The sequence below is a fragment of the Idiotropiscis lumnitzeri genome, chromosome 2 (genome assembly GCF_059441095.1).
Source record: "Idiotropiscis lumnitzeri isolate Australia: NSW breed Sydney's pygmy pipehorse chromosome 2, RoL_Ilum_1.0, whole genome shotgun sequence".
NCBI classification, from domain to species: domain Eukaryota; kingdom Metazoa; phylum Chordata; class Actinopteri; order Syngnathiformes; family Syngnathidae; genus Idiotropiscis; species Idiotropiscis lumnitzeri.
Genome location: NC_142392.1, coordinates 5,418,840 through 5,443,257, shown reverse-complemented (window position 1 = coordinate 5,443,257; position 24,418 = coordinate 5,418,840). Strand labels below are relative to the sequence as shown.

The 24,418-nt window shown below is 38.9% G+C and overlaps 3 protein-coding genes and 2 long non-coding RNA genes across 10 annotated transcripts in view; 2 read left to right on the top strand and 3 right to left on the bottom strand.

Annotated features, from left to right (window-relative positions):
• The window catches only part of plxnc1 (plexin C1), a 50,164-nt gene extending 41,828 nt beyond the window's left edge, over positions 1-8,336 (top strand). For all 3 annotated transcript variants that reach the window (XM_088288841.1, XM_088288839.1, XM_088288840.1), the window contains exons 29-32: positions 6,247-6,394; positions 6,454-6,594; positions 6,687-6,761; positions 8,125-8,336. In XM_088288841.1, coding sequence (XP_088144967.1) covers positions 6,247-6,394; positions 6,454-6,594; positions 6,687-6,761; positions 8,125-8,238 — 478 coding nt within the window. In that variant the 3' untranslated portion in view covers positions 8,239-8,336. The remainder of the gene's footprint in view (positions 1-6,246; positions 6,395-6,453; positions 6,595-6,686; positions 6,762-8,124) is intronic.
• A 225-nt stretch (positions 8,337-8,561) lies between these two features.
• On the bottom strand, positions 8,562-12,986 carry LOC148341429 (uncharacterized). The gene is made up of 3 exons (XR_015839673.1): positions 12,888-12,986; positions 11,504-11,675; positions 8,562-10,563 (listed from the first exon to the last, which is right to left on the bottom strand). It is a non-coding gene; the product is annotated as an uncharacterized LOC148341429 (long non-coding RNA).
• Positions 12,987-13,945: 959 nt separating this feature from the next.
• On the bottom strand, positions 13,946-17,063 carry LOC148341428 (uncharacterized). The gene is made up of 2 exons (XM_088288380.1): positions 16,515-17,063; positions 13,946-15,075 (listed from the first exon to the last, which is right to left on the bottom strand). The coding sequence occupies exons 1-2, from the start codon at positions 16,665-16,667 to the stop codon at positions 14,233-14,235; spliced, it is 996 nt and encodes a 331-aa protein (XP_088144506.1). The 5' UTR covers positions 16,668-17,063; the 3' UTR covers positions 13,946-14,232.
• A 647-nt stretch (positions 17,064-17,710) lies between these two features.
• On the bottom strand, positions 17,711-23,228 carry LOC148341427 (uncharacterized). Of its 3 annotated transcripts, XR_015839668.1 has the most exons (4): positions 23,067-23,228; positions 22,046-22,214; positions 18,814-18,976; positions 17,711-18,471 (listed from the first exon to the last, which is right to left on the bottom strand). It is a non-coding gene; the product is annotated as an uncharacterized LOC148341427 (long non-coding RNA). The 3 variants fall into 3 exon arrangements; XR_015839667.1 differs by lacking the exon at positions 23,067-23,228 and having other exon boundaries at positions 22,046-22,221; XR_015839669.1 differs by lacking the exons at positions 22,046-22,214; positions 23,067-23,228 and adding an exon at positions 19,211-19,235.
• Positions 20,087-24,282, top strand: elk3 (ETS transcription factor ELK3). 2 transcript variants are annotated; one of them, XM_088280511.1, is made up of 5 exons: positions 20,087-20,383; positions 22,065-22,283; positions 22,359-22,916; positions 23,531-23,650; positions 23,726-24,282. In XM_088280511.1, exons 2-5 carry the CDS (start codon positions 22,077-22,079, stop codon positions 23,816-23,818), a joined length of 978 nt encoding a protein of 325 aa, XP_088136637.1. In that variant the 5' UTR covers positions 20,087-20,383; positions 22,065-22,076; the 3' UTR covers positions 23,819-24,282. The 2 variants fall into 2 exon arrangements, with proteins under 2 accessions (XP_088136637.1, XP_088136638.1); XM_088280512.1 differs by lacking the exon at positions 20,087-20,383 and adding an exon at positions 21,004-21,273.
• Positions 24,283-24,418: the final 136 nt, after the last annotated feature.

The window sequence follows — 24,418 nt, the reverse complement described above, 5'->3', positions numbered from 1 at the left end:
AAAACCACCATGTATAGTAAGGCGTTTTTTGCCTAAAAAAACGACCATGTATAGTAAGGCGTTTTTGCCCCCAAAAAAAACGACCATGTATAGTAAGGCGTTTTTTGCCTAAAAAAACGACCATGTATAGTAAGGCATTTTTTGTCGAAAAAAACTACCATGTATAGTAAGGCGTTTTTTGCCTAAAAAAAAACGACCATGTATAGTAAGGCGTTTTTACCTTAAAAAAACGACCATGTATAGTAAGGCGTTTTTTGCCTAAAAAAAAAAGACCATGTATAGTAAGGCGTTTTTTGCCTAACAAAAAAACGACCATGTATAGTAAGGCGTTTTTTGCCTAAAAAAACGACCATGTATAGTAAGGCGTTTTTTGCCTAAAAAAAAAAACGACCACGTATAGTAAGGCGTTTTTTGTGAAAAAAAAAACGACCATGTATAGTAAGGCATTTTTTGCCTAAAAAAAACGACCATGTATATAGTAAGGCATTTTTTGTCGAAAAAAACGACCATGTATAGTAAGGCGTTTTTTGCCTAAAAAAAAACGACCATGTATAGTAAGGCGTTTTTTTGTGAAAAAAAAACGACCACGTATAGTAAGGCGTTTTTTGTGAAAAAAAACGACCATGTATAGTAAGGCGTTTTTTTGTGAAAAAAAACGACCATGTATAGTAAGCAGTTTTTTTTGTGAAGAAAACGACCATGCATAGTAAGGCGTTTTTTGCCTAAAAAAAACGACCATGTATAGTAAGGCGTTTTTTTGTGAAATAAAAACGACCATGTATAGTAAGGCGTTTTTTTGTGAAAAAAAACGACCATGTATAGTAAGCAGTTTTTTTGTGAAAAAAACGACCATGTATAGTAAGGCGTTTTTTTGTGAAAAAAAAACGACCATGTATAGTAAGGCGTTTTTTGTGAAAAAAACGACCATGTATAGTAAGGCGTTTTTTTGTGAAAAAAAACGACCATGTATAGTAAGGCGTTTTTTGTGAAAAAAACGACCATGTATAGTAAGGCGTTTTTTAATTTAGAAAAAAACGACCAGGTATAGTAAGGCGTTTTTTGCCAAAAAAAAACGACCATGTATAGTAAGGCGTTTTTTGCCTAAAAAAAAACGACCATGTATAGTAAGGCGTTTTTTTGTGAAAAAAAACGACCATGTATAGTAAGGCGTTTTTTTGTGAAAAAAACGACCATGTATAGTAAGGCGTTTTTTGTGGGAAAAAAACGACCATGTATAGTAAGGCGTTTTTTTGTGAAAAAAAACGACCATGTATAGTAAGGCGTTTTTTTGTGAAAAAAACGACCATGTATAGTAAGGCGTTTTTTAATTTAGAAAAAAACGACCAGGTATAGTAAGGCGTTTTTTGTGAAGAAAACGACCATGTATAGTAAGGCGTTTTTTTGTGAAAAAAACGACCATGTATAGTAAGGCGTTTTTTTGTGAAAAAAAACGACCATGTATAGTAAGGCGTTTTTTGTGAAAAAAACGACCATGTATAGTAAGGCGTTTTTTAATTTAGAAAAAAACGACCAGGTATAGTAAGGCGTTTTTTGCCTAAAAAAAACGACCATGTATAGTAAGGCGTTTTTTGCCTAAAAAAAAACGACCATGTATAGTAAGGCGTTTTTTTGTGAAAAAAAAACGACCATGTATAGTAAGGCGTTTTTTTGTGAAAAAAAAACGACCATGTATAGTAAGCAGTTTTTTTGTGAAAAAAACGACCATGTATAGTAAGGCGTTTTTTTGTGAAGAAAACGACCATGTATAGTCAGGCGTTTTTTGCCTAAAAAAAACGACCATGTATAGTAAGGCGTTTTTTTGTGAAATAAAAACGACCATGTATAGTAAGGCGTTTTTTTGTGAAAAAAAAACGACCATGTATAGTAAGGCGTTTTTTTGTGAAATAAAAACGACCATGTATAGTAAGGCGTTTTTTGTGAAAAAAAACGACCATGTATAGTAAGGCGTTTTTTGTGAAAAAAAACGACCATGTATAGTAAGGCGTTTTTTGTGGGAAAAAAACGACCATGTATAGTAAGGCGTTTTTTGTGAAAAAAACGACCATGTATAGTAAGGCGTTTTTTAATTTAGAAAAAAAACGACCAGGTATAGTAAGGCGTTTTTTGTGAAGAAAACGACCATGTATAGTAAGGCGTTTTTTGCCTAAAAAAAAACGACCATGTATAGTAAGGCGTTTTTTGCCTAAAAAAAACGACCATGTATAGTAAGGCGTTTTTTTGTGAAATAAAAACGACCATGTATAGTAAGGCGTTTTTTTGTGAAAAAAAAACGACCATGTATAGTAAGGCGTTTTTTTGTGAAAAAAAACGACCATGTATAGTAAGCAGTTTTTTTGTGAAAAAAACGACCATGTATAGTAAGGCGTTTTTTGTGGGAAAAAAACGACCATGTATAGTAAGGCGTTTTTTTGTGAAAAAAAACGACCATGTATAGTAAGGCGTTTTTTGTGAAAAAAACGACCATGTATAGTAAGGCGTTTTTTGTGGGAAAAAAACGACCATGTATAGTAAGGCGTTTTTTTGTGAAAAAAACGACCTTGTATAGTAAGGCGTTTTTTAATTTAGAAAAAAACGACCAGGTATAGTAAGCCGTTTTTTGTGAAGAAAACGACCATGTATAGTAAGGCGTTTTTTGCCTAAAAAAAACGACCATGTATAGTAAGGCGTTTTTTGCCTAAAAAAAACGACCATGTATAGTAAGGCGTTTTTTGCCTAAAAAAAATCGACCATGTATAGTAAGGCGTTTTTTTGTGAAAAAAACGACCATGTATAGTAAGGCGTTTTTTGTGGGAAAAAAACGACCATGTATAGTAAGGCGTTTTTTTGTGAAAAAAACGACCATGTATAGTAAGGCGTTTTTTGTGAAAAAAACGACCATGTATAGTAAGGCGTTTTTTTGTGAAAAAAACGACCATGTATAGTAAGGCGTTTTTTTGTGAAATAAAAACGACCATGTATAGTAAGGCGTTTTTTTGTGAAAAAAAACCGACCATGTATAGTAAGCAGTTTTTTTGTGAAAAAAACGACCATGTATAGTAAGGCGTTTTTTGTGAAAAAAAACGACCATGTATAGTAAGGCGTTTTTTGTGAAAAAAAACGACCATGTATAGTAAGGCGTTTTTTGTGGGAAAAAAACGACCATGTATAGTAAGGCGTTTTTTTGTGAAAAAAACGACCATGTATAGTAAGGCGTTTTTTAATTTAGAAAAAAACGACCAGGTATAGTAAGGCGTTTTTTGTGAAGAAAACGACCATGTATAGTAAGGCGTTTTTTGCCTAAAAAAAACGACCATGTATAGTAAGGCGTTTTTTGTGAAAAAAAAACGACCATGTATAGTAAGGCGTTTTTTTGTGAAAAAAAACGACCATGTATAGTAAGCAGTTTTTTTGTGAAAAAAACGACCATGTATAGTAAGGCGTTTTTTGTGGGAAAAAAACGACCATGTATAGTAAGGCGTTTTTTAATTTAGAAAAAAACGACCATGTATAGTAAGGCGTTTTTTGCCTAAAAAAAACGACCATGTATAGTAAGGCGTTTTTTGTGGGAAAAAAACGACCATGTATAGTAAGGCGTTTTTTTGTGAAAAAAAACGACCATGTATAGTAAGGCGTTTTTTAATTTAGAAAAAAACGACCAGGTATAGTAAGGCGTTTTTTTGTGAAAAAAAAACGACCATGTAAAGTAAGGCGTTTTTTTGTGAAAAAAAACGACCATGTATAGTAAGCAGTTTTTTTGTGAAAAAAACGACCATGTATAGTAAGGCGTTTTTTGCCTAAAAAAAAACGGCCATGTATAGTAAGGCGTTTTTTTGTGGGAAAAAAACGACCATGTACAGTAAGCAGTTTTTTTGTGAAAAAAACGACCATGTATAGTAAGGCGTTTTTTGCCTAAAAAAAAACGACCATGTATAGTAAGGCGTTTTTTTGTGAAAAAAACGACCATGTATAGTAAGGCGTTTTTTAATTTAGAAAAAAACGACCAGGTATAGTAAGGCGTTTTTTGTGAAGAAAACGACCATGTATAGTAAGGCGTTTTTTGCCTAAAAAAAACGACCATGTATAGTAAGGCGTTTTTTGCCTAAAAAAAAACAACCATGTATAGTAAGGCGTTTTTTTGTGAAAAAAAAACAACCATGTATAGTAAGGCGTTTTTTTGTGAAAAAAAACGACCATGTATAGTAAGGCGTTTTTTTGTGAAAAAAACGACCATGTATAGTAAGGCGTTTTTTAATTTAGAAAAAAAACGACCAGGTATAGTAAGGCGTTTTTTGTGAAGAAAACGACCATGTATAGTAAGGCGTTTTTTGCCTAAAAAAAAACGACCATGTATAGTAAGGCGTTTTTTGCCTAAAAAAAACGACCATGTATAGTAAGGCGTTTTTTTGTGAAGAAAACGACCATGTATAGTAAGGCGTTTTTTGCCTAAAAAAAACGACCATGTATAGTCAGGCGTTTTTTTGTGAAATAAAAACGACCATGTATAGTAAGGCGTTTTTTTGTGAAAAAAAACGACCATGTATAGTAAGCAGTTTTTTTGTGAAAAAAACGACCATGTATAGTAAGGCGTTTTTTGTGGGAAAAAAACGACCATGTATAGTAAGGCGTTTTTTTGTGAAAAAAAACGACCATGTATAGTAAGGCGTTTTTTGTGAAAAAAACGACCATGTATAGTAAGGCGTTTTTTGTGGGAAAAAAACGACCATGTATAGTAAGGCGTTTTTTTGTGAAAAAAACGACCTTGTATAGTAAGGCGTTTTTTAATTTAGAAAAAAACGACCAGGTATAGTAAGCCGTTTTTTGTGAAGAAAACGACCATGTATAGTAAGGCGTTTTTTGCCTAAAAAAAACGACCATGTATAGTAAGGCGTTTTTTGCCTAAAAAAAACGACCATGTATAGTAAGGCGTTTTTTGCCTAAAAAAAAATCGACCATGTATAGTAAGGCGTTTTTTTGTGAAAAAAACGACCATGTATAGTAAGGCGTTTTTTGTGGGAAAAAAACGACCATGTATAGTAAGGCGTTTTTTTGTGAAAAAAACGACCATGTATAGAGTAAGGCGTTTTTTGTGAAAAAAACGACCATGTATAGTAAGGCGTTTTTTTGTGAAAAAAACGACCATGTATAGTAAGGCGTTTTTTGTGGGAAAAAAACGACCATGTATAGTAAGGCGTTTTTTTGTGAAAAAAACCGACCATGTATAGTTAGGCGTTTTTTGCCTAAAAAAAAACACCATGTATAGTAAGGCGTTTTTTGCCCAAAAAAAAACGACCATGTATAGTAAGGCGTTTTTTAATTTAGAAAAAAACGACCAGGTATAGTAAGGCGTTTTTTGTGAAGAAAACGACCATGTATAGTAAGGCGTTTTTTGCCTAAAAAAAACGACCATGTATAGTAAGGCGTTTTTTGCCTAAAAAAAAACAACCATGTATAGTAAGGCGCTTTTTTGTGAAAAAAAACGACCATGTATAGTAAGCAGTTTTTTTGTGAAAAAAACGACCATGTATAGTAAGGCGTTTTTTGCCTTAAAAAAAACGGCCATGTATAGTAAGGCGTTTTTTTGTGAAAAAAAACGACCATGTATAAAGCAGTTTTTTTGTGAAAAAAACGACCATGTATAGTAAGGCGTTTTTTGCCTAAAAAAAAACGGCCATGTATAGTAAGGCGTTTTTTGTGGGAAAAAAACGACCATGTATAGTAAGGTGTTTTTTGCCTAAAAAAAACGACCATGTATAGTAAGGCGTTTTTTTGTGAAAAAAAAACGACCATGTATAGTAAGGCGTTTTTTTGTGAAAAAAAACGACCATGTATAGTAAGGCGTTTTTTGTGGGAAAAAAACGACCATGTATAGTAAGGCGTTTTTTTGTGAAAAAAAAACGACCATGTATAGTAAGGCGTTTTTTTGTGAAAAAAAACGACCATGTATAGTAAGGCGTTTTTTGTGGGAAAAAAACGACCATGTATAGTAAGGCGTTTTTTTGTGAAAAAAAAACGACCATGTATAGTAAGGCGTTTTTTTGTGAAAAAAAACGACCATGTATAGTAAGGCGTTTTTTGTGGGAAAAAAACGACCATGTATAGTAAGGCGTTTTTTTTGTCCTTACTATACATGTTCGTTTTTTTCACCTTAAAATAAATTCTCACTTAAACGACTATGTATAGTAATGCATTTAAAAAAAAAAAAAAAAGAAAATTACCATCATAATTGAAATGAAATTGGATTTGCAGTTTACCTCTGCGCTTCTGGGTGAACATCCTCAAGAACCCTCAGTTTGTCTTCGACGTGGACAAAAGTCCCCACCTGGACGGCTGCTTGTCGGTCACAGCTCAGGCCTTCATGGACTCCTTCTCCCTCAGTGAAATGCAACTCGGCAAGGTAAGCGCTTGCCCACCGTGAGCACCTTTCCAAGCGTGCTGAACGGTTCTCTGCCGCAGCACGCGCCCACCAACAAGCTGCTGTACGCCAAAGACATTCCCAAGTTCAAGCAGGAAGTGAAAGCCTACTACCGGCACATTCGAGAGCAGACGCCTGTCACACGCTCTGAATTCCACAACTTCTTGCAGGAGGAGTCAAAGGTGACCTTGAACCAAAAAAAAAAAAAATAATAAAATCACAACAAGTGTTTTAACACACACGCGTGCGTGTGCGTTTTTTTTGTCGCTTTCAGAAGCATGAGAACGAGTTCAACGAAGGAGCGGCCCTCAAGGAGCTCTACAAGATCATCAGGAGATACTTTGCAGAGGTCAGTGCATGCTCATTACTGTCGCTTGTTGCTGCCACACTATTTCACCATCACAAGACAAGTTTAACCTTTGCATTGGACCGACAAAATAAAGCCATTTCTTCTGGTTCGGGTCACTGGCCGAGCCCTTTGTGTGTGTCTTTGTTTTAACTGTTTTGTTCCATAGCTTGTATCGTTCATTTCTGAGTCACACAAAAAGGAATGGGATTTATTTCGTCTGCCGAATGCAAAAGTCAAACTTGTCATCTTAAAGTGGAAGTCACGTTAAACAGTTTCTTTGCAGCAGTATATTCTGTTGAATTTTGCAATATGCCACCTGTTGTCAGCCATCTCAAGAGGCAGTGCTGCCCCCTGCTGGTGGCTGAAAATAGGTTGCATTCTTCTGTTTCTTCAACCACGAACACGATAGAACATCTAATTGCAAAGAAAATGTGCAACGTGACTTCCGCTTTCAAACGTGATTGGGGCATTTCATTCCAAATCACCCCGTGGCTTTAACCAAGTGGATGTTGATTTGAATGAAACTTGCCATACTTGTTGATAGTGATGGCACAACACTAAGTCTCAAATTTGAGGTCAATTGGCGCAAGGACTTGGGAGCCATGGCCCACCGGATTTGAATATGTTCGGCAACAAAGAGTCGTGGCTACCTTCCTTTGAAACCCGTCTCACTAACTACTCGGTTAATCTTCATGCAAGGGAATTCGAACCTGCAATCATTTAAGACTTTGTTGCATATTTTACTAAATAGATCACGTGATCTTAACTTTTTTCATGAGATGAAATCTCTAACATGTTCTTGAACACAAAGTTTAGAATATGTCAATTTGTTTTGTTTCGCAGCGAGGAGTCAAAGTATACGTACCTCAAATGTTCTATTTGCAGGAATTGATTCTTTGACTCCTAATTGGGGCAAGACGAAACAAATTGACATATCTGACATGTTAGAGATTTCATTTCATGAAACAAAGTTAAGGCCATGTGATCCATTTAGTAAAATATGCAACTATGTCTTAACTGGTTAGAGATTTAAATTCCCTTCAGTGAAGTTTGACTCGTTAGCTGCTGAGATTGGTTTCAAAGGAAGGTGGCCACGACCCTTTGTTGCCGAACATATTAAAATCCGGTGGTTTGCAGCTTCCAAATCTTCCCACCAATTGACCTCAAATTTTAGATTTAGTGTTATGGCATCAATATCAACAAGTATGATGAGTTTTATTCAAATTGAAATCCGCTTGGTTAATTCAAACCACTGAGTGATTTGGAATGGAATGACCCGATAGTGGTGTGGCAGCAGCAAGCAAGTGTGTGTGTGTGTGTCGATTGACACACACACACACACTGTCCTTTGTTCCCCTTGCAGATCATCGCCAGACTGGAGCAGGACGGAGACCCCGGTGAAGTGCGGGCGCAACTGCAACGGGTGACCGAGATGTTTGAAGGAAGGCGGAGCTGCCCGTGGACTGCAAGTAAATGACAAGTAACTGGCATTGAAGAAAAGACTGCCGTGGACTGCATGTGATTTACAAGGTTCTTTTATTGGAAGAAAAGATAGAATAAAATACTTCAAACAACTCCACATGTCTCCCTCCATTGGCTGTTCCTCTCATCATCCGGGACCCTTCCCTGTGGACTCAATGGAGGAGGCGGCTGGGGGCTCCGGGTTAGCCCCGGAGGGTGGGGGAGCCCCCAGCCTCCCCCACCCTCCGGGTCTAACCCGGAGCCCCCAGCCTCCTCTAGACCCGGAGGCTGGGTGGGGGAGGCTGGGGGGACCGGGACCCGGACCCCCTCCACCCCCCCCCCCCCCTCGGAAGTGTTGATACTCGTGTGATGCATGCACGTAGCCGAGAAAGAACAAAGATGGCTTCCAATCTATGTACGCAATGAGAAACTCTAAGTAACACCCGCAAAGCAAACACCTGTATGTATCATGTCATATGTTGTTTGTGAAGTCATCTCAAGTGCTAATGTGCAGTAAAAGAACAGTTTGTGAAGTTACTGGAGGCATGTTTGAGGAAATGTTTTCGTAAGATGAATAAGCTCATTTGATGCATGCTACTAGTTGCAGGTGAACAGCTAATTGTTTTCACAGACAAGCTCAACTATGTCAGCTTTGTATGGCAAGCGACTATTATATCAGCAGCTAATTTTGCACTCACTGTGACTATGTGGACTTAGCAGATAAGATTTATTTTCTCTGTCAAGACTGTAAATAAAAGCTGCAAACTGCTCTGACGACATCTGGCACCGTTTCTTTTGTTTACAACACAATCACGTTGCAAGTTTTCTGTACAAGTTGCTGTTGTTGCTGGCGGCCATTTTGAGTGGCCCGAGTGCCCTCCAGTGGACAGAAAGCGCAACAACACCCACTTGTTCTAAAAAAAATGCAATGAGCAATGCAGCTGGTTGCAACCCTAATTTACAGTCGAAACATGCAGAAATGGCAAAGTGTAAAAATGAAGACATAAAATATATTAGCTGGCCTTACATATTCAGAGTGAGTGCAAAATATAAACTTCAATTAGCTGCAAATAGAAAAGTAGCCTGCTATAAAAAAAGACAATCCGTAAAGTAAGCATGAGTCTGCAGAAACAATGAGCTGTCCACCTCCAACTATTAGCATCCGTCAAATTCGCTTGTTTATCTCACTAAAACGTTTTCATAAACGTGTCACAAATAGGGCTGGGCGATAAATGGAATTTAATTTCAATCTTGCCAAACGATAAAAGTACCGCACATATTTGTTGCGTGTAGCGGAAATAGTTCAGCATTTTGTTTTATTTTACAATAGCTTAACAGTACATTTTGACTTCAGTTACTATACATTATTTTTATTTATTATTAGAGCAAATTAGTTAGTTTTTATTTTTCTTAACTGCATCAATTTATTAGTTTTTGTTTTATGGAGTGCAAGACAATAAATAATTTAAAAAAGGTCACTAAGGCCGGATTGCACCAACAAGGTTTCACATTAAAACTCGATGAAGTTGCGATTTAAATTCTGTTGCAACAAAACTTTAAACCGAGTTTAAAATACAACAGCCTTCATTTTAAACTAGTTTAATTTGTACTCTTAAAGCAAGTTTGATTTTCATTCCGCTCCACCGACTGTCACAAATTGCAGTGACAAAAATGCAGCTGTACCAACGATGCTACAACAATATTTAAAGACAAAGACGGAGGTTTTAGTTCGTTTCATCAATGCAAGCTGTAGTTATTTTTTATTTTTTTTAAAGCATTTTCCTTTTTATTAGTTATTTTATAGTTTTTGTTCAATCTAATAACCTAGGTGTATTAATAATTTTTAACAGTATTTTATTATTTTACTTGCTTACAGTTACAAATTAATTTCTTTGTGATATTTAAAGTTGAGTTTTGGTAGCACAAAAGACACTCATGTTTTTTTAAATTAATGAAATTAATTGTGTTTATGAATTATGACTTCAATATAAATTAGAATATTTATATTATAATATTTAATATTTATATAATAATCATTGGAATTATTATTATTTTTGCCATCGCCCAGCCCTACGCGCAAATAACTTCACAAACACATTTTTTAACAACACATTAGCTCCTGAACTGATTCCCAAACAACACATGATACGATGCATACTGGCACCGATTTTACGGGCGCTACACTAAAGTTTCTTACCGCATACATAGATTGGACGCCATCTTTTTTAAACCCTCTCGGCTACATGCGCGCATCACATGAGCACCAACACTCCCGGCCCTGAAAAGCTTACCTGACATGCAGGACGATCCCAGTAGGCCAGATTGGTCTGCAGCAGGTGGTCTGGTTCGTTCGCCACCCATTGAAGAACAAAACATAAAATATTTCATCAATGTAGCAAGCAGCAAACGTCAACAGTGATTTGTAAATAACGTGTGAAAATATTTTTTTTTTTTAAACGAGACAGAATTCTTTTGAAGGGGTTTCAGATTGGTCATGATGTGAAGCAGGATTCGCAACATATTCGATAATTTTGAATATTTGCACCTATTTGTTATTTATAGCTCAGTAGGCCACGAATACACTCATCCAGTCCACTTGAGGACAAACTGGGGTGAGTGTGGCCCAAGAACTTAAACGAAACAAGATACGTTGCAATACTGCCCTCTTGTGGCTATTCTGAGCAACTACATCTAAATGCTGGCCTGACTGATCGAGGCACAAAATTCAACCGTGTCATTCTATAACACCGACTTAAAGTCATCACGAACTGTATTGATTTATTTTTACATAAAAAGTCTTGCTGACATTTTGGAAAACTTTATTTACGGTGGAAGTTTTCGTTTAACTGATTGTAAAAGAGATTCTGCAAGGCATCTGCATGTTTTGTTAGAATTTGAAACAATTTTATCGAAGATTTAAAAAAGTTTAGTATGTTGCTTATCTGAAAAGGATGTTAAAAAAATTATGAAAAAAAAAATAATGTTTTGGAGTGAGTATTCAAAAATGTCAACAATATTTCCCCTTCTACTGTAAATGAATATGGCTCCTTAACGGCTACAAATTGAAGGGCTGTGGACCCTACTTGTAAAATTTTAAAGCAGCCAGAATGCTTGTATGACTTCATATATTAAATGGTAATATTTAACGGTAATATTGATACTAGGTAATATTGGTAATATTCTATCCTGGTAATATTCTACTGTTGGGCAAAGATGAGGATGGTCACAATAGGTTACGATTTCACAATAACAGAGCTGCATGCAAGTTTGTTAGGCTATACCCTATACTCGAGGAGGGAAGAGTTTGTGGGGTCCCTCTTGGAAGGGGTCTACAGCAGGCTGCATCGGTCGCAATGTCGTCGTTGGGTAGACAAAGTCTGGATCCGCCACATCATCGTCCTCCACTTCGTCAACATTGCTGATGGCACGGTCGACTTCTTGCCTCACAAATTTCTAGAAAGAAAAATATTACATACTAGATTAGCATTAACTTCGTTGTGAATAATTATCCATAATAAATAATGTGTAGATCTATCTACACGTATTTGTATTTATACGGACATACCGAATGCAAAGTATGAATATTGAATGAGGCTAAACTGTTACACCCTCGCTGTACCAAAGAGAGATTTTGCCGCTCCTTCCTGCCGACTGCTGTCAGACTTTTTAACAAGAACATTGGGTCAGGCCTACAATCGGGAGGGCATTAGTGCAATTGTGCAGTCCTAGGATGCAATATACACGACTACTTTACTTTCAGCCAAGGGTGTACTTAAATATTGACCAATGATGTATTTTGTTTACCATTACAGTATTCTTATAACAGTACTTCTATCACTGCAGTATTTCTACCATTGCAGGACGTTCACTATTACAGTACTTTTATCATTGCAGTATTTCCCATCATTGCGGTACTTTTACTATTACAGTACTTTCATCATTGCAGTATTTTTCTATCGTTGCAGTACTTTTACTATTACAGTACTTTTACCATTGCAGTATATTTTATCATGCAGTACTTTTCTATCATTTCAGTACTCTTAGCATTACAGTACTTTTATCATTGCAATATTTTTATCATTGCAGTATTTTCAATCATTCAATAGTTTTTATCATTACAGCGTTTCCCCCTCTGTATAATGGACAGGCATTAGGAGTGTTTCCTTACACTTAGATACGTTTATACTGTGTATCTTTGCATGCTTTTTATGAATGTCTGCTGCTAATGTTATACATTAACGGCTACATTACGCCGCCGACTCTGTGTGATCTATATCTTTGCTGCTGTAACACCTCAAATTTCCCCATTGTGGGACTAATAAAGGACATCTTTATCTTTATCTTTAAACGAATGCCTACGATGACAGGTGAACAGTTTGCAGTTGTGAATTGTCTCACCAATAAAACTTAATGAACAGGCACAAAAACGTTTATAAAGTCATACAATAGAGTTCCGGATGCATGTAGTTGTATATCAAATTCTATTTGTTTTGTTTGTAGCCAAAGTGCGACGCAATAAACAGGGCGGACATTTGTCGCGGTATGGTCGTGTGCATTTTTCATTGTACAATTTCACTCGTTATAATGACGCCATTGCCAAAAGCACTCACGCCATCGATTAGTGTAACTTCTAAAGCGCAAAATATGTGAGATTTGTCAACTTACTATGATTATCTTAGAAGTTACAACGGAAAATGGTGAAGAAACTCGTGCAAAATGTTTGCCTCTCCAGCTTTCGAAAAACACGGAAGAGTGCCATGCTACAGAACTCTGTGATTGGCTGATCCTCGAATGACGCGTAATAACCCACGCTGATTGGCTGGTACCAATCATGTGGTTTTTTTCAAATTTTTCGAAAATTGGACAAATGTTTGGAAGTGACTAAATGTAGTGTTGTGCCAGATAAACGGTGAATATATTATCTCAATAACTTTAAGGCATTTTCTACTTTAAAATAATCGTGTACGATTTGTCTCTGGCGGAAAAAAACCCAGGAAGTGCGGCCTTCTCCTTAATTTTTTTTTTGGCCTTCTCCTTAATGGTCAATGCCGGAGATACGCAATGACTTGACCTACCCTTCGCTGATTGGCTGGCTGAGAATCATGCGGTTCATCAACAGCTTGGCAGGTTTATTTAAAAAAAATAATTAAAAAAAGACTCCGCAAATTGACTAAATATGGTAATTTTCTACAGTCGAAAACGTCACCAATATTTTTTCAAATAATTAAGATAGCATCTGTAATTTGCACGACGTGTTTCAGTGCCTTTTTTTCATTTGAATTATGGATTGGTGACGTAATACGGTGAGGTTTTGCAAAGTTTATTAGTACATGGATTTGTTTTTATCGAATAAACTGTTCACTCTCTATGGTGTAAATATACCATTATGTATCCCTTTCACAGTTAATATAAATGCATTTATAATACGTTAGCATATGTTTAAATTAAAATTTATTAAATTTAATAACATTTCTAGTGAATAAATGTCCTGAATTAATGGCCTTGTGGCACAATTGCCTGAGTCGTTTTTAACTGTCACAAAATTAATTTTAAAAAAAAACTTAAGACATTGGGCTTGCTATGTAGCGCCTCAACATTAATATATAGTAGGCATAAAAATGAGGCAGAGGCTTTATTCCCAAAAAGTATATAAAGTATTATAAGCCGCTGTAATATTGTGCAGTTTCAACATTAACACTGCAGTAAAATATAGAAAAATAAACTTTAGTCAAATAAACTTTATTGCACTAAAGAGACACACGGCACATTAGCAAGAAATGTACTGCAATGGATTAAAAAAAAATAAATCTGAAATTCTTCAAATACCACTAAAGGGAGCCTGCGTACCAGTAGTTGAACCCATCCCACACTTATTACTCAAATTCACTGGACATCAATTACCTTTTTGTTTGTAAAAATAAAAAGAAAAACATCACTATAATCACTTTTGTTTTACACATTTTCTTGTTTCATAGCAAAACTCAGCTAGTTTGCATGTCATTCTGATGAGTCAGAGATGAGAAAGGAAATCATCTTGCTCGTCACTTTCCGACTGCGCGGCCGAAGATGCCAGGGCGACGTCGTACGCGGCTGCCGGCCCAAACTGCTGCAGGATTTCATTTGGTAGTCGATGCTGGTAACAAGTTTCACCGGCCAGCCTCAGCCCGTAGCGCACCAGGAGGATGGCGTTGAGCGTGCGCAGTGACATCCCATTTCTCGTCTTTGACTTGGCCACGCCCATTCGGTCGAAGAGCCGCGCTACCTCCGCGTTTGAGTGTGGCAGGGACAGGACGGCGAGCGCAGCGTCGCACAGCTCTTGAAATGGATTGGTGCCGGTAGAGTCGGTGTAGTTACTCACTTCACTCCAAAACTGGACCGTCGTTTCAGTTGAGTTCCACCTCGCCAGATGGATGTTGCTCCATTGTGAAACTATTTGCTCAATTGTTCCGGGCTTGTAACCAAGTAGCTGAGCGACTTGGATTATTTCCGTGGTGCCTTCACGATGCTTGAGTAGAGTTTCCTCCACACTGAACAAGGTGATGTTTCGCAAGGCTTCGAGGTTGTCTGGAAGCCTGGACTGCAACTCCTTGCTTAAAGCTACGACAAACTTGACGCACTGCCTCCGAATGTCTTTTTCGTCATCTGGCGCCAGACTGAGTTGGCACAGCGTGCTCTCGAAAAGGTACCCGAGGTACGGCGAGGGGCTGAGATGTTCTTCAATGGCGTCCTTCAGGACATCGATCGTCGCCGCAGGGCTGACGACTTTAGTGCAAATTGCCGTTAAGAGGTGGACCAGGTGGTCCAAAAGTTTGACGGGATCCGCTTTCTCGCCCTCAAAAGACTTCACAACAACCTGAACGTCGGACAGGACGGATTTCAAGAATGTCAGGTAGGCGTAGTTGCTCTTGTCCATATAGGCGGCGTGGAGGACGTGCGCGGAGTAGCAATGCTCACTCGCTTTGGTCAACTCAAAATGGACTTTCAGTGCTTCCCAGTGGCTCAATATTCGGTTTACGACAGGCTCAATGGATAGCCAAAGCGCGGAACACAATTTGGTGATCTGCAACGGTTTCTGGCCACAATTAATGTTTGCGTACACCTCTTTGTACACGTCTCGCCGTTTGGGGCAAATGGAAAACCAATTGTAGGTTTCTCTGATTAAGTACTCGACGCTCGCAGGGATGTTCTCTTTGGATGCTGCGCTGACGGCTAACTGTAACGAACGGCAAACACAGCGCATGAGAACCAAACCGGCCGAGGCACATTCCTCCATTAAAATTTGGTGCGTCGCAGTCATCACTGATGCATTATCAGCGCCGATACCGAGCAGATTCTCTTTTTTAAGACCGCACTTGTCAAGGAATTCTATAAGCGCCTTTGCAATTGATTTGGCATCACCTCCCTTCAATTCAATCAGACCGAGAAACGTGGACACAAGTGTTCTTTTACCGGTGCTAAAGTACCGAATCACCACGCTTAAGTATTTCCAGACACTGAGATCAGTGGACTCATCCAAAAGGAGACTAAACTTCTCATCCCCCACATCTGATGTGAGCCTTTTCTGAAAATAAGGAGCTAAGACGCCGCAAATTAGTTCTGTGCACTTGACCCGCTGCATTTGGAAGTTTGTTGCTGCCGCAGAATCCGAAAAGGCAGCTTTGCAAGCCAATGCAAAATGGTCGCAGCTTAGTAGCGAATAATGCTCCGCAAAGGCCATCGCCATCGTGGCCTCGGCGCTTTGGCAGTCAACCGTTTTCTGAACCAACTGGGGTAAGGAAGACACGCAGTCGGCGGCGGCGTATGGTTTTGATCGAATTAAATGCTTGGCTGTCAGAGAATGTTTTTTGATGTCGTACATTTTAGCAAGCATATCTGATTTGCAATACGCGCAATACGCCCGATGGGCATCCCCAATTACTGGCTTCAGCCACCCTTTAAATTCAGGTACCGACTCCCAATCCTTTCTGTACTTCTGGCTATACAATTTGGATGGAGACATGTTGGTCGCAGTAAATTCCGCGAAAGCTTAAGCCTTCCTGACTAACTCTTCATTTAAAAAAAAAAAAAAAAAAAAGGTCAACTATCTGACAGGCAGGACAATTACAAGCACTACCACTAAATGGCAAAAAGTAGATATTTAAAACGTGCATGCACTTTTTTAAACATTTTTGTTTGGTATAAATATGTACCCTATCCTAATACCGGTTGGGAAACACTGACTGAGTCAACCAAAAGGGAATAAGTGGGAAACGAGTTTGACTTCTGTACACATTTCCGAGGGTTTGCTCTTACTATGCTCGAGTCCGCAATTGTGATGACTCCTTCTTCGATCCAATGCGTTCTTCCAGAGGTGTTGAGGAACAAGATCCACTTCCTGGGAAAGCCGTTGAACCAGTGTTTGGTCATTTCATCTCGCACGTCTTCTTCCTCACTGCTGGGTTTCATCTCCGGGTCAAATCATTGTTTAACTCAACTTTTGACTTTGCAAGTGTCTCTGTCCCAAGTCCTGATGGTCCATCCTTGCATCACACTTGCCAACAACTTCTTTTGGAAGTAATGTCTGCCATCTAACATCTACTCTGTAAAGAAATACAGTCTGATTACAACAAAAGAGTGTGGTATGAGTACAAGCGTTACATGGGCTCCCTCTGGTGGTACATGTTGAGTTGCATTTACATTTTAAGTTCAATATATTTGCATTTAATCTAAAGTAAAACATTTATTTAGGTAGGATTTCTATTTAGATGTTATGTGCAAATCGTTTGAATTGAATCAAAATTTGAGTTCCGTTTTTTTCCCCAATATTAAACCGTAGTTTACGCTCAAACCGGACATGATGTCACAGTAGCCTACAATAACATTTTAGAAATAAAACCTCTTTCTCAAAATACATTTAATAATCAAGCCTACTTCACGACCACTGTAGTGGTAATTGGACAGCCAAGTTATTTTTGTGACAGTACTTGATGTAAAACCTCGGAACATAGCCAACGTTTTAAGCGAGCTAGCTTCCTAGCTTAAATAGCATTGCTAGCACGACGATAAACTAAAAGGCACAAATGTCGAAAATACGCCATAGGTAGTTTAACTAACGGCACACACAAAGAGTTACAACATATACAAAGAGTTAATGTTTGGCATAGTCACCCAAAAGTCGCCGTGGACACTCACGCGAGTGTTAGCTCCAAACGTTTGCTCCAAACGTTTACTCCAACGCGTCGAGTCGCCATGCTTCCTCTCTCTGGGTGAAGCCAAATTGGAGATAACTTGAGTACGTTGCTGGGATACGTCAACCAGTCCGCCATTTTGCATGTGTCAATGCTGCCCTGTAAACCACTATAGGTCAATGGACTGCACTTTATGAAGCAACAAAGTTAATGCTTATTATTCGCCCCTTCAATACATTAAAAGGAATCTTAACTTTATTTGGGGAACAGTTCGACCCATAAACAACGTGTGCATAACAACAAGCCCCAAACAAGCAGACATTGATTTAGACAAGTGATTTATTCCAACATGTGCAAATTTCTCCAATGTGTCTAAATTACTCGACATTACATCACATTGTGTAAGCAGCTTGTCGTTGTCACTCACCCTGCACTGGATCAACAAATGATTGATTAATACTTAAAGTACATTGACTTATGTGACTAGAGATTTTTTTATTTTCTGTTTGGTTGTTTAGCAGGTTGTGTCATTTCTTTATCGTAGTTGCTTGTTACTGGAATACAAGTGTCACTCATACGTCTGAAGACAAATTTCTTGTGTGTCTTATGTACATGGCTAATAAATGTGATTCTGATTCTGGGTTATAAAGACAAAATGGAAACGCACAAGACAGACTTCACCACTGAACATCACTTTCACTTAAACACTGAGATCTTTCCCTCCTGTAATATTTATGACTGTAACATTTTAATAAATAGCCTGTTACTGATACATAATGGAATATCATGTGAGTTGAAACAGAAAGGCACTTTTCATCGTCACAAATGAGATATGAACCCATCATTCATGCAAAAGTCCTCCACAAGTCCAGTTCGCCGAGTCACACTCAGTGAGACATTGTGTGTCAATGGTCATGAAGACAAGTGTTTAAAAAAGACACATTTTCAGTGTTTAAACTTGGGAAATAATCACAGATGTCTTATCTTGTGTGAAATTCAGTTGAAAGCAGAGTTTGCATTGCCATGAGGATGAGAAAGCTCAGCAACACCAGGGCAGTCTTTATAGTCTCCTTATGGTCAGCCTTGAAAAGAAACAAATCATGCAATCAAAACCAAAACAAAACAAACAAACAAATATACAAAAAACGACAATGAAGAGAAATAAAAGGAGCAAGATGTCAAAATACTCAACAGGTTTCAAGTGAAGGGTTTGCACCCTTTTTAAGTTCACCTACGTATAAATCACTATAAATAACACTAGAGGGTTCAGTTAATGCTAATGTAAATGCTAAATATACGCATATGATTATTGTGAGTTTTACTTTTACAATCATCGAGAGTTTCTAGCCTCAAAACATGCTAGGCGGTTTAGCCTCTTCCGTAGACGCCCATTAATTTAGAACACCACAAAAGTCTCTACTTACCATTTTAGGGTACGAGGAAATACATGATCAGAAAAAAGACGAGGTCAAAGGCGATGAAGAGCCAAATGTCGAACCAGTAGGAGTGTTGCGGCAAAGACACGGTGCTTTCTTTGGATTTTGCGAGGTCTTCATCTCGCTTGAGTGGTGACAGTCCCATGTTAGCCTGTCGGAAAGTGGTGCGTTCACGTCACAGTGACAAGTCGGAATCGTTACAATTACAAAAGGAGAAAAATCGCATGATGTTCGATCCTATTTCCGACAAGAACGTCATTTTGAGTTTAGTATATAGGTGTAAGTAAAAACAAAGTTATAATATAACAAATATATGCGAAAATGTGCACGTGTAAGCAATAACGAAAATCGATCTTATGTCTGAGGTCCGTCGAACGCAACTCACGCTTGAAACCGGAAGTGAACTTTCATTGAATTGTTCTTCATAACCAGCAGAGGGAGCAAATATTCGGACTAAAGTAATGCCCAAAACGGCAGTAGAAGTTGAAACAGGAAGACAACATACAAAATGGTTTATAAATAATAAAGACTGTAATGAATTTGGAGAAAATTTTGCAATACCTTCTGTACTCAACACATAAAAGTTATGTCTTTATTGATAATCTCGAGGGGGCACTATTGTAACGAGTCTTACAAGTAAAGATTTTCCACTACTAGTTCCGCTTTTGACCTACTAATTTGCAATTAATTACTCTTACTAGTAAACCACAATGCTGCACTACTACTACATTACTACTTCTACGAAACTCCTTATATTTGATATCCATCTTTTTTGTCAATAATAAGACTATTCTATGCACTAGTAGAACAGCTGTTTTACTAGTATTACCAGTTGTGCCGCTTTTAATCTACCAGTATAAAATTAAACCGTGGAAAACGTAGTTTAAACTACCGTGTTACACTACTGAGAGTCTTATTAGGACGAGCTAGTAGTCATGCGTCACGCACTAGTAGTGTGCGTGCAGGCTTTGCCTGTAGCCACAAGAGGGAGACAAAGCCCAAATCAAGAAAAAATACCCACATCGTTTGCCTATTGGACTGTAAAATTAGTAGATCTAAGTCAAGTTAAGGTAATTGAATTCGTTTAACGAGATGTGCTATTTATCATGGTTTGCTTTTATTACAAACAAGACCAGTTCTAGTGTACGTGAACTGGTGCTGTTTTTTCCGTGTCACAGGAAGGCGAACTGTGTGTGTGTGTCGCGCGTGTGTAACAGGAACCCATCCCGGTGAGCAGGAAGCAAAAAGTGTGACGTCAGTTCGCCGAGTGGCGTCCCGTGCGCGCGCGCGTTTCGCCTGAGTGTGTGCGTGCGTGCGCGCGTTTACGCAGACGGGAATAATGCGCCAGAGGAAGTGCGCCCGATGTCCGTCTGCGCGTCCCGACTTCCTGCTCTGTGGTAAGCAAAGCACAGAGCAGAGCCGCGGATCCGCTTTCGCGCACAGCGGCATGGAGCCACAACACAACAAGACACGCAGCCTGCTTTAAAAGACTTTCAAAGACGCGCATCCGGATATCGGGCGGATCGAAAGAAGCGGAACAGCCGTGCCATAAACAAGGGTGGGCGCGTGTTCTTTGCTATTTTGTTGTGTCATGGCAAAAATACTTGTGGAAAAGTTGCTTTTGTTTCGTTCGAATATGATGTATCACGTGAAAAATGACGTTAAGGAGGAGCGTGATGCGTTTAACGTGCGTCAAAGTCGCGCAAAAGTACATTTTCGGTCCAGTCTTTGAGGTATTCAGAATGAATTTTGGCAAACGTTTTGTGGAGGGTAAAAAAAGTGTCTCTTTTTTTCTTTTAAGTCACTTGTAGATTCTAGTTCGTCTGGACCTTGCAGACGAATCAAATGAGTCGCAACAAAAATGCATGTACAGTATAATTCCAAAACAGCAATGACTCAATAGAAGAATTAAGGCTTTTTATTTGGTGTGTGTGTGTGTCGGAGGATCTTAATTACTCATCACATGAGGCCTAGTAAACTTCCTGTGACTCAAAAGCGTGTAGCATAATTTGGCATTCAACTGGTGAATCGGACCAATTTCTGAAAAGAAATAACTCAAACTGACATGCATCAATAGAGAAACGCATTATACGCATATTTGTGTGTGTGTGTGTGTTTTCTGGTGACAGGAAGTCAGACCTTCCTCCAAGGCACGGCTTTAAATCCGGGAAAACGCCCCTGAATGACAGGAAGTGCTCGTTTTAGGCCCACACACAAAGTAGCAGTTCCTCCGTCACTTAACACAGAACGCAAACAGGAAAAAAAGCACAGGACGAAGGGCATATTAATTATGATTTATGGCGGCCTCTTCGGTTGTTGTGCGTGCTTTTGTCCTATTTGTTAGAAAGTCGAGGCAGCAAATTGGACGTAGTTGTAATGGCGCGATGAAGGCTAGTTTTTTTAGTTTTGACTGGTTCTTGTCATCGAGGCTAGTTAAGGAGCTGCGAGGTGAGTAAACACAAAGACAGTCAGGTAAACTAGCCAGTTCGACAAGGACACCGGCCAAGTCCGGCTTTCTCACCATGGAGACAAGCACACATACTTAAGAGTAAATAACAAGCATTGTGTATAAGAATGTATTCTAGTTTGTATTACATTATTATAATTACTGTGCGCCAACTGGTTTTGGAATCTGCATTCTACAGAAAGTAGCAGGCAAATGTTATTTGTAAACACGACAGGAAATTATTGGATTTTTCCCCCCCCCCACTTTAAATTTATCATTATATTAATCTATGTCAATAATTGCATAATATCAGTTTGGATGCGCTACTTCACGTTATTACATTTACACGCCCGGCAGCACTTTCACTTTATCGCCCAGACTAGATGTTCAAGTGGAAGAATAATATATACAGTATATATAGTTTTTTAATTTGAGTCCTTGAAGCTCAGTTACCAAGTACTTAAATATGACATAATGGAGTACCGTGGCATTCAAAGGTTGAGTGAATTATATTTAAAGCAGGAAAGTTTGATTTAAAGCATACACCATTTCTACTTATTTTTCATTATTTTTTTCATTTATTATTCATTTTTATTTACCATTATATTTGGGCTTTTAAGATACAATTGGACCTCCCATATCTGATGCCCATTGAAATGCAATTTTCTTAATTTTTTTTAACCCCCCCAAAAAAAAAATTCTGCAGAAAACCACTGAGCATTTAATATACATTTTCCATGAAAGGCGGGGGGAAAATTTAGCAGAAGGTTTTACCAATGATTGGTCCTCACAGATCGCCGCCATCATGGAGAGCTCCAGCACACTGTGGCAGTTCCTCCTGCAGCTGCTGCTCGACCAAAGCCACAAACATCTCATCTGCTGGACGTCAGACGACGGCGAGTTCAAGCTGGTCAAGTCGGAGGAGGTGGCCAAGCTGTGGGGCCTGCGAAAGAACAAGAGCAACATGAACTACGACAAGCTGAGCCGGGCCCTGCGCTACTACTACGATAAAGTAATTTGAGTTTGAGGACATGACAAGTCAGGTGTCCAGTCACCCACTGACCCAATGTTGCTATTTCTTTTCCAGAATATTATCAAGAAGGTGATTGGTCAAAAGTTTGTGTACAAGTTTGTGTTGTTTCCCGACATTCTGAAGATGGACCCGGCAGCCGTGGAGGCCGGCCGGAGGACTGAAGACTGCAGGAGTGTGCTGTCGGAGGCTGAGGACAAAGATGGGAGGCACCGGTACCTCCAAGCCAGCTCCCTACGTCACACCCTTGAAAGGCCCCACTCCATCAAGACAGAGTCACGATACGATCGCCATGACGACAGCTCCACAGTCATCCGGTTCGTCAACAACCGTGGCCATTCCTCCCACCCTTCTGTGACTGAAACCTCCCCAGCTCGCTCTTCCTCGCCACAGAGTCCCATCCTCGCATTGACTGATGAATCTGAACAGGACGATGTGCCATTAAACCTGTCATCGGGTCAGAGGGAACGAGAGCGTTCCAAATTCAGGAAACCCAAAGACCTGGAAATTTCATCCCCTTCCCTCGTCGTGACAGGAAGTGATCTCGTCTCCATCGCTCTGAAAAGTCCAGCCCTTCCCTCTGGGTCGTTGACTCCAGCTTTCCTTACTACACAGGTACAAAATGGTGTGGAACATATTTCTCAATGCAGGGAGAAGTAGTGCTGGTAGGAAACTCTCAGTCGGGGAGGAAATGGGAGAGGGGAGGAGGTTTCTAAGTGATGCCATATGTTCGGGAAGGGTTACTGGCAACAAAGCCACACTTACTTTGGATTTAACTATGCAGTGAGGGCATGACGTCACAAAGTGTGGTAGGAGCAGCCATATTAAGTTTGGTGATTTATAAAAAAAAAAAAGCTTTTCTTTTTATTTGTGAGTGTGGTCCGTTTACGATGAAACGACGCCAAAAATTGCAGTTTAATTACTTGTTCCGAAAGTAAACAATAACAGAAAAGTACCCAGAGTTGTCTTTGTGTTAAATAGTATTTATCGTAGATAACCACATTTAGCACTCACCAAACTTGGCGCGGGTCCCGTTTTACTTCCTGCTTTGTCTTCTTCGCATGTCCTTTGGGTTCAAAGACGCCAATGCGCCATTTAACGACACCCCCTGCTGGCCGCACCGAGTAGTACAAGCCGTTACAGGCTGTCTGTACTTCATGCCAAAGTAAACACAAGTTTTCCATCTTGATACATTTACCCTCTGACTTTGCTTTTGTGGGTCTTTGTAGACGCCATCTGGTCTACTGCTCACCCCCAACCCGCTTCTGTCCAATGTCCACTTCTGGTCCAACTTAAGTCCAGTGGCACCTCCAAGCCCCGCTCAGCTGCGGAGCCACGGCACCTTCCAGGTAACATGCACACCAAGACTTTTTTGATTTGGATCAACAAAATGTTTAATGATGCGCTATTGTCTCCCCATGCAGTTCCCAACCTTGTTGAATGGTGCCATTCCATTGCCTTGGCACAATGTGGACATTTCTTCTCCTTTGCTGATCTCCTCCCACAAGTCTTGTTAAAGAAGACTTGGACCAACCGGCCTTTAATATAGAACTCTGAAACTGTCCTTTTATATTTTTTATCGAAAAAAGGGGGAAGACAATCAAATGCATTATACATATCGTGCAGAAAGTGAGGAAACTGGAAAGGCCAGCAATTGTTTAAAATGGTGAAAAAATGATTTTTGGGAGACGCGACTGGGTTTATGAACCAGTCAAGTGACATTGCCACAAAGCAGTTGTACAGGCTTTACATTTTTTTTGCACTAATTCCTTTTTTTTTTTTAAAAACAACATGTTTAACTTTGGGGTGCTCAAAGAAAAAAAGCTATTGCGCAATGATAATCAATTTAGTTTCATTTCTAATGCTTTACATCTGTTGTGCCTTATATTATTCACTCGCCGTGATGTACAAATGCTTATTAAATGCTTTTTTAAAATGATTATTTTATAGGAAATAAAGTGTTTATCTTTATATAAACATACAGTTGCGCTCAAGTACTTTTTTGTGCTTAAATCGTTTAATTAGTCATCATTTGAGTTCTGATGACCCCTAGTGGTCAATGAGGGCATATATTTTTTACCTTTTTAAGGTCTTTTCATAGTTATCATACAGAGATC

What these genes read in the sequence shown, in the direction of transcription:
- elk3 (XM_088280511.1), top strand. Translation starts at nt 22,077, where the DNA reads ATGGAGAGCTCCAGCACACTGTGGCAGTTCCTCCTGCAGCTGCTGCTC. An exon ending in CAGCTTTCCTTACTACACAG is followed by an intron (nt 22,917 to 23,530) that starts GTACAAAATGGT and finishes GGGTCTTTGTAG; the next exon opens with ACGCCATCTGGTCTACTGCT. An exon ending in GGAGCCACGGCACCTTCCAG is followed by an intron (nt 23,651 to 23,725) that starts GTAACATGCACA and finishes CTCCCCATGCAG; the next exon opens with TTCCCAACCTTGTTGAATGG.
- LOC148341428 (XM_088288380.1), bottom strand. Translation starts at nt 16,667, where the DNA reads ATGAAACCCAGCAGTGAGGAAGAAGACGTGCGAGATGAAATGACCAAA. An exon ending in CAATTGCGGACTCGAGCATA is followed by an intron (nt 15,076 to 16,514) that starts GTAAGAGCAAAC and finishes TCCGACGTTCAG; the next exon opens with GTTGTTGTGAAGTCTTTTGA.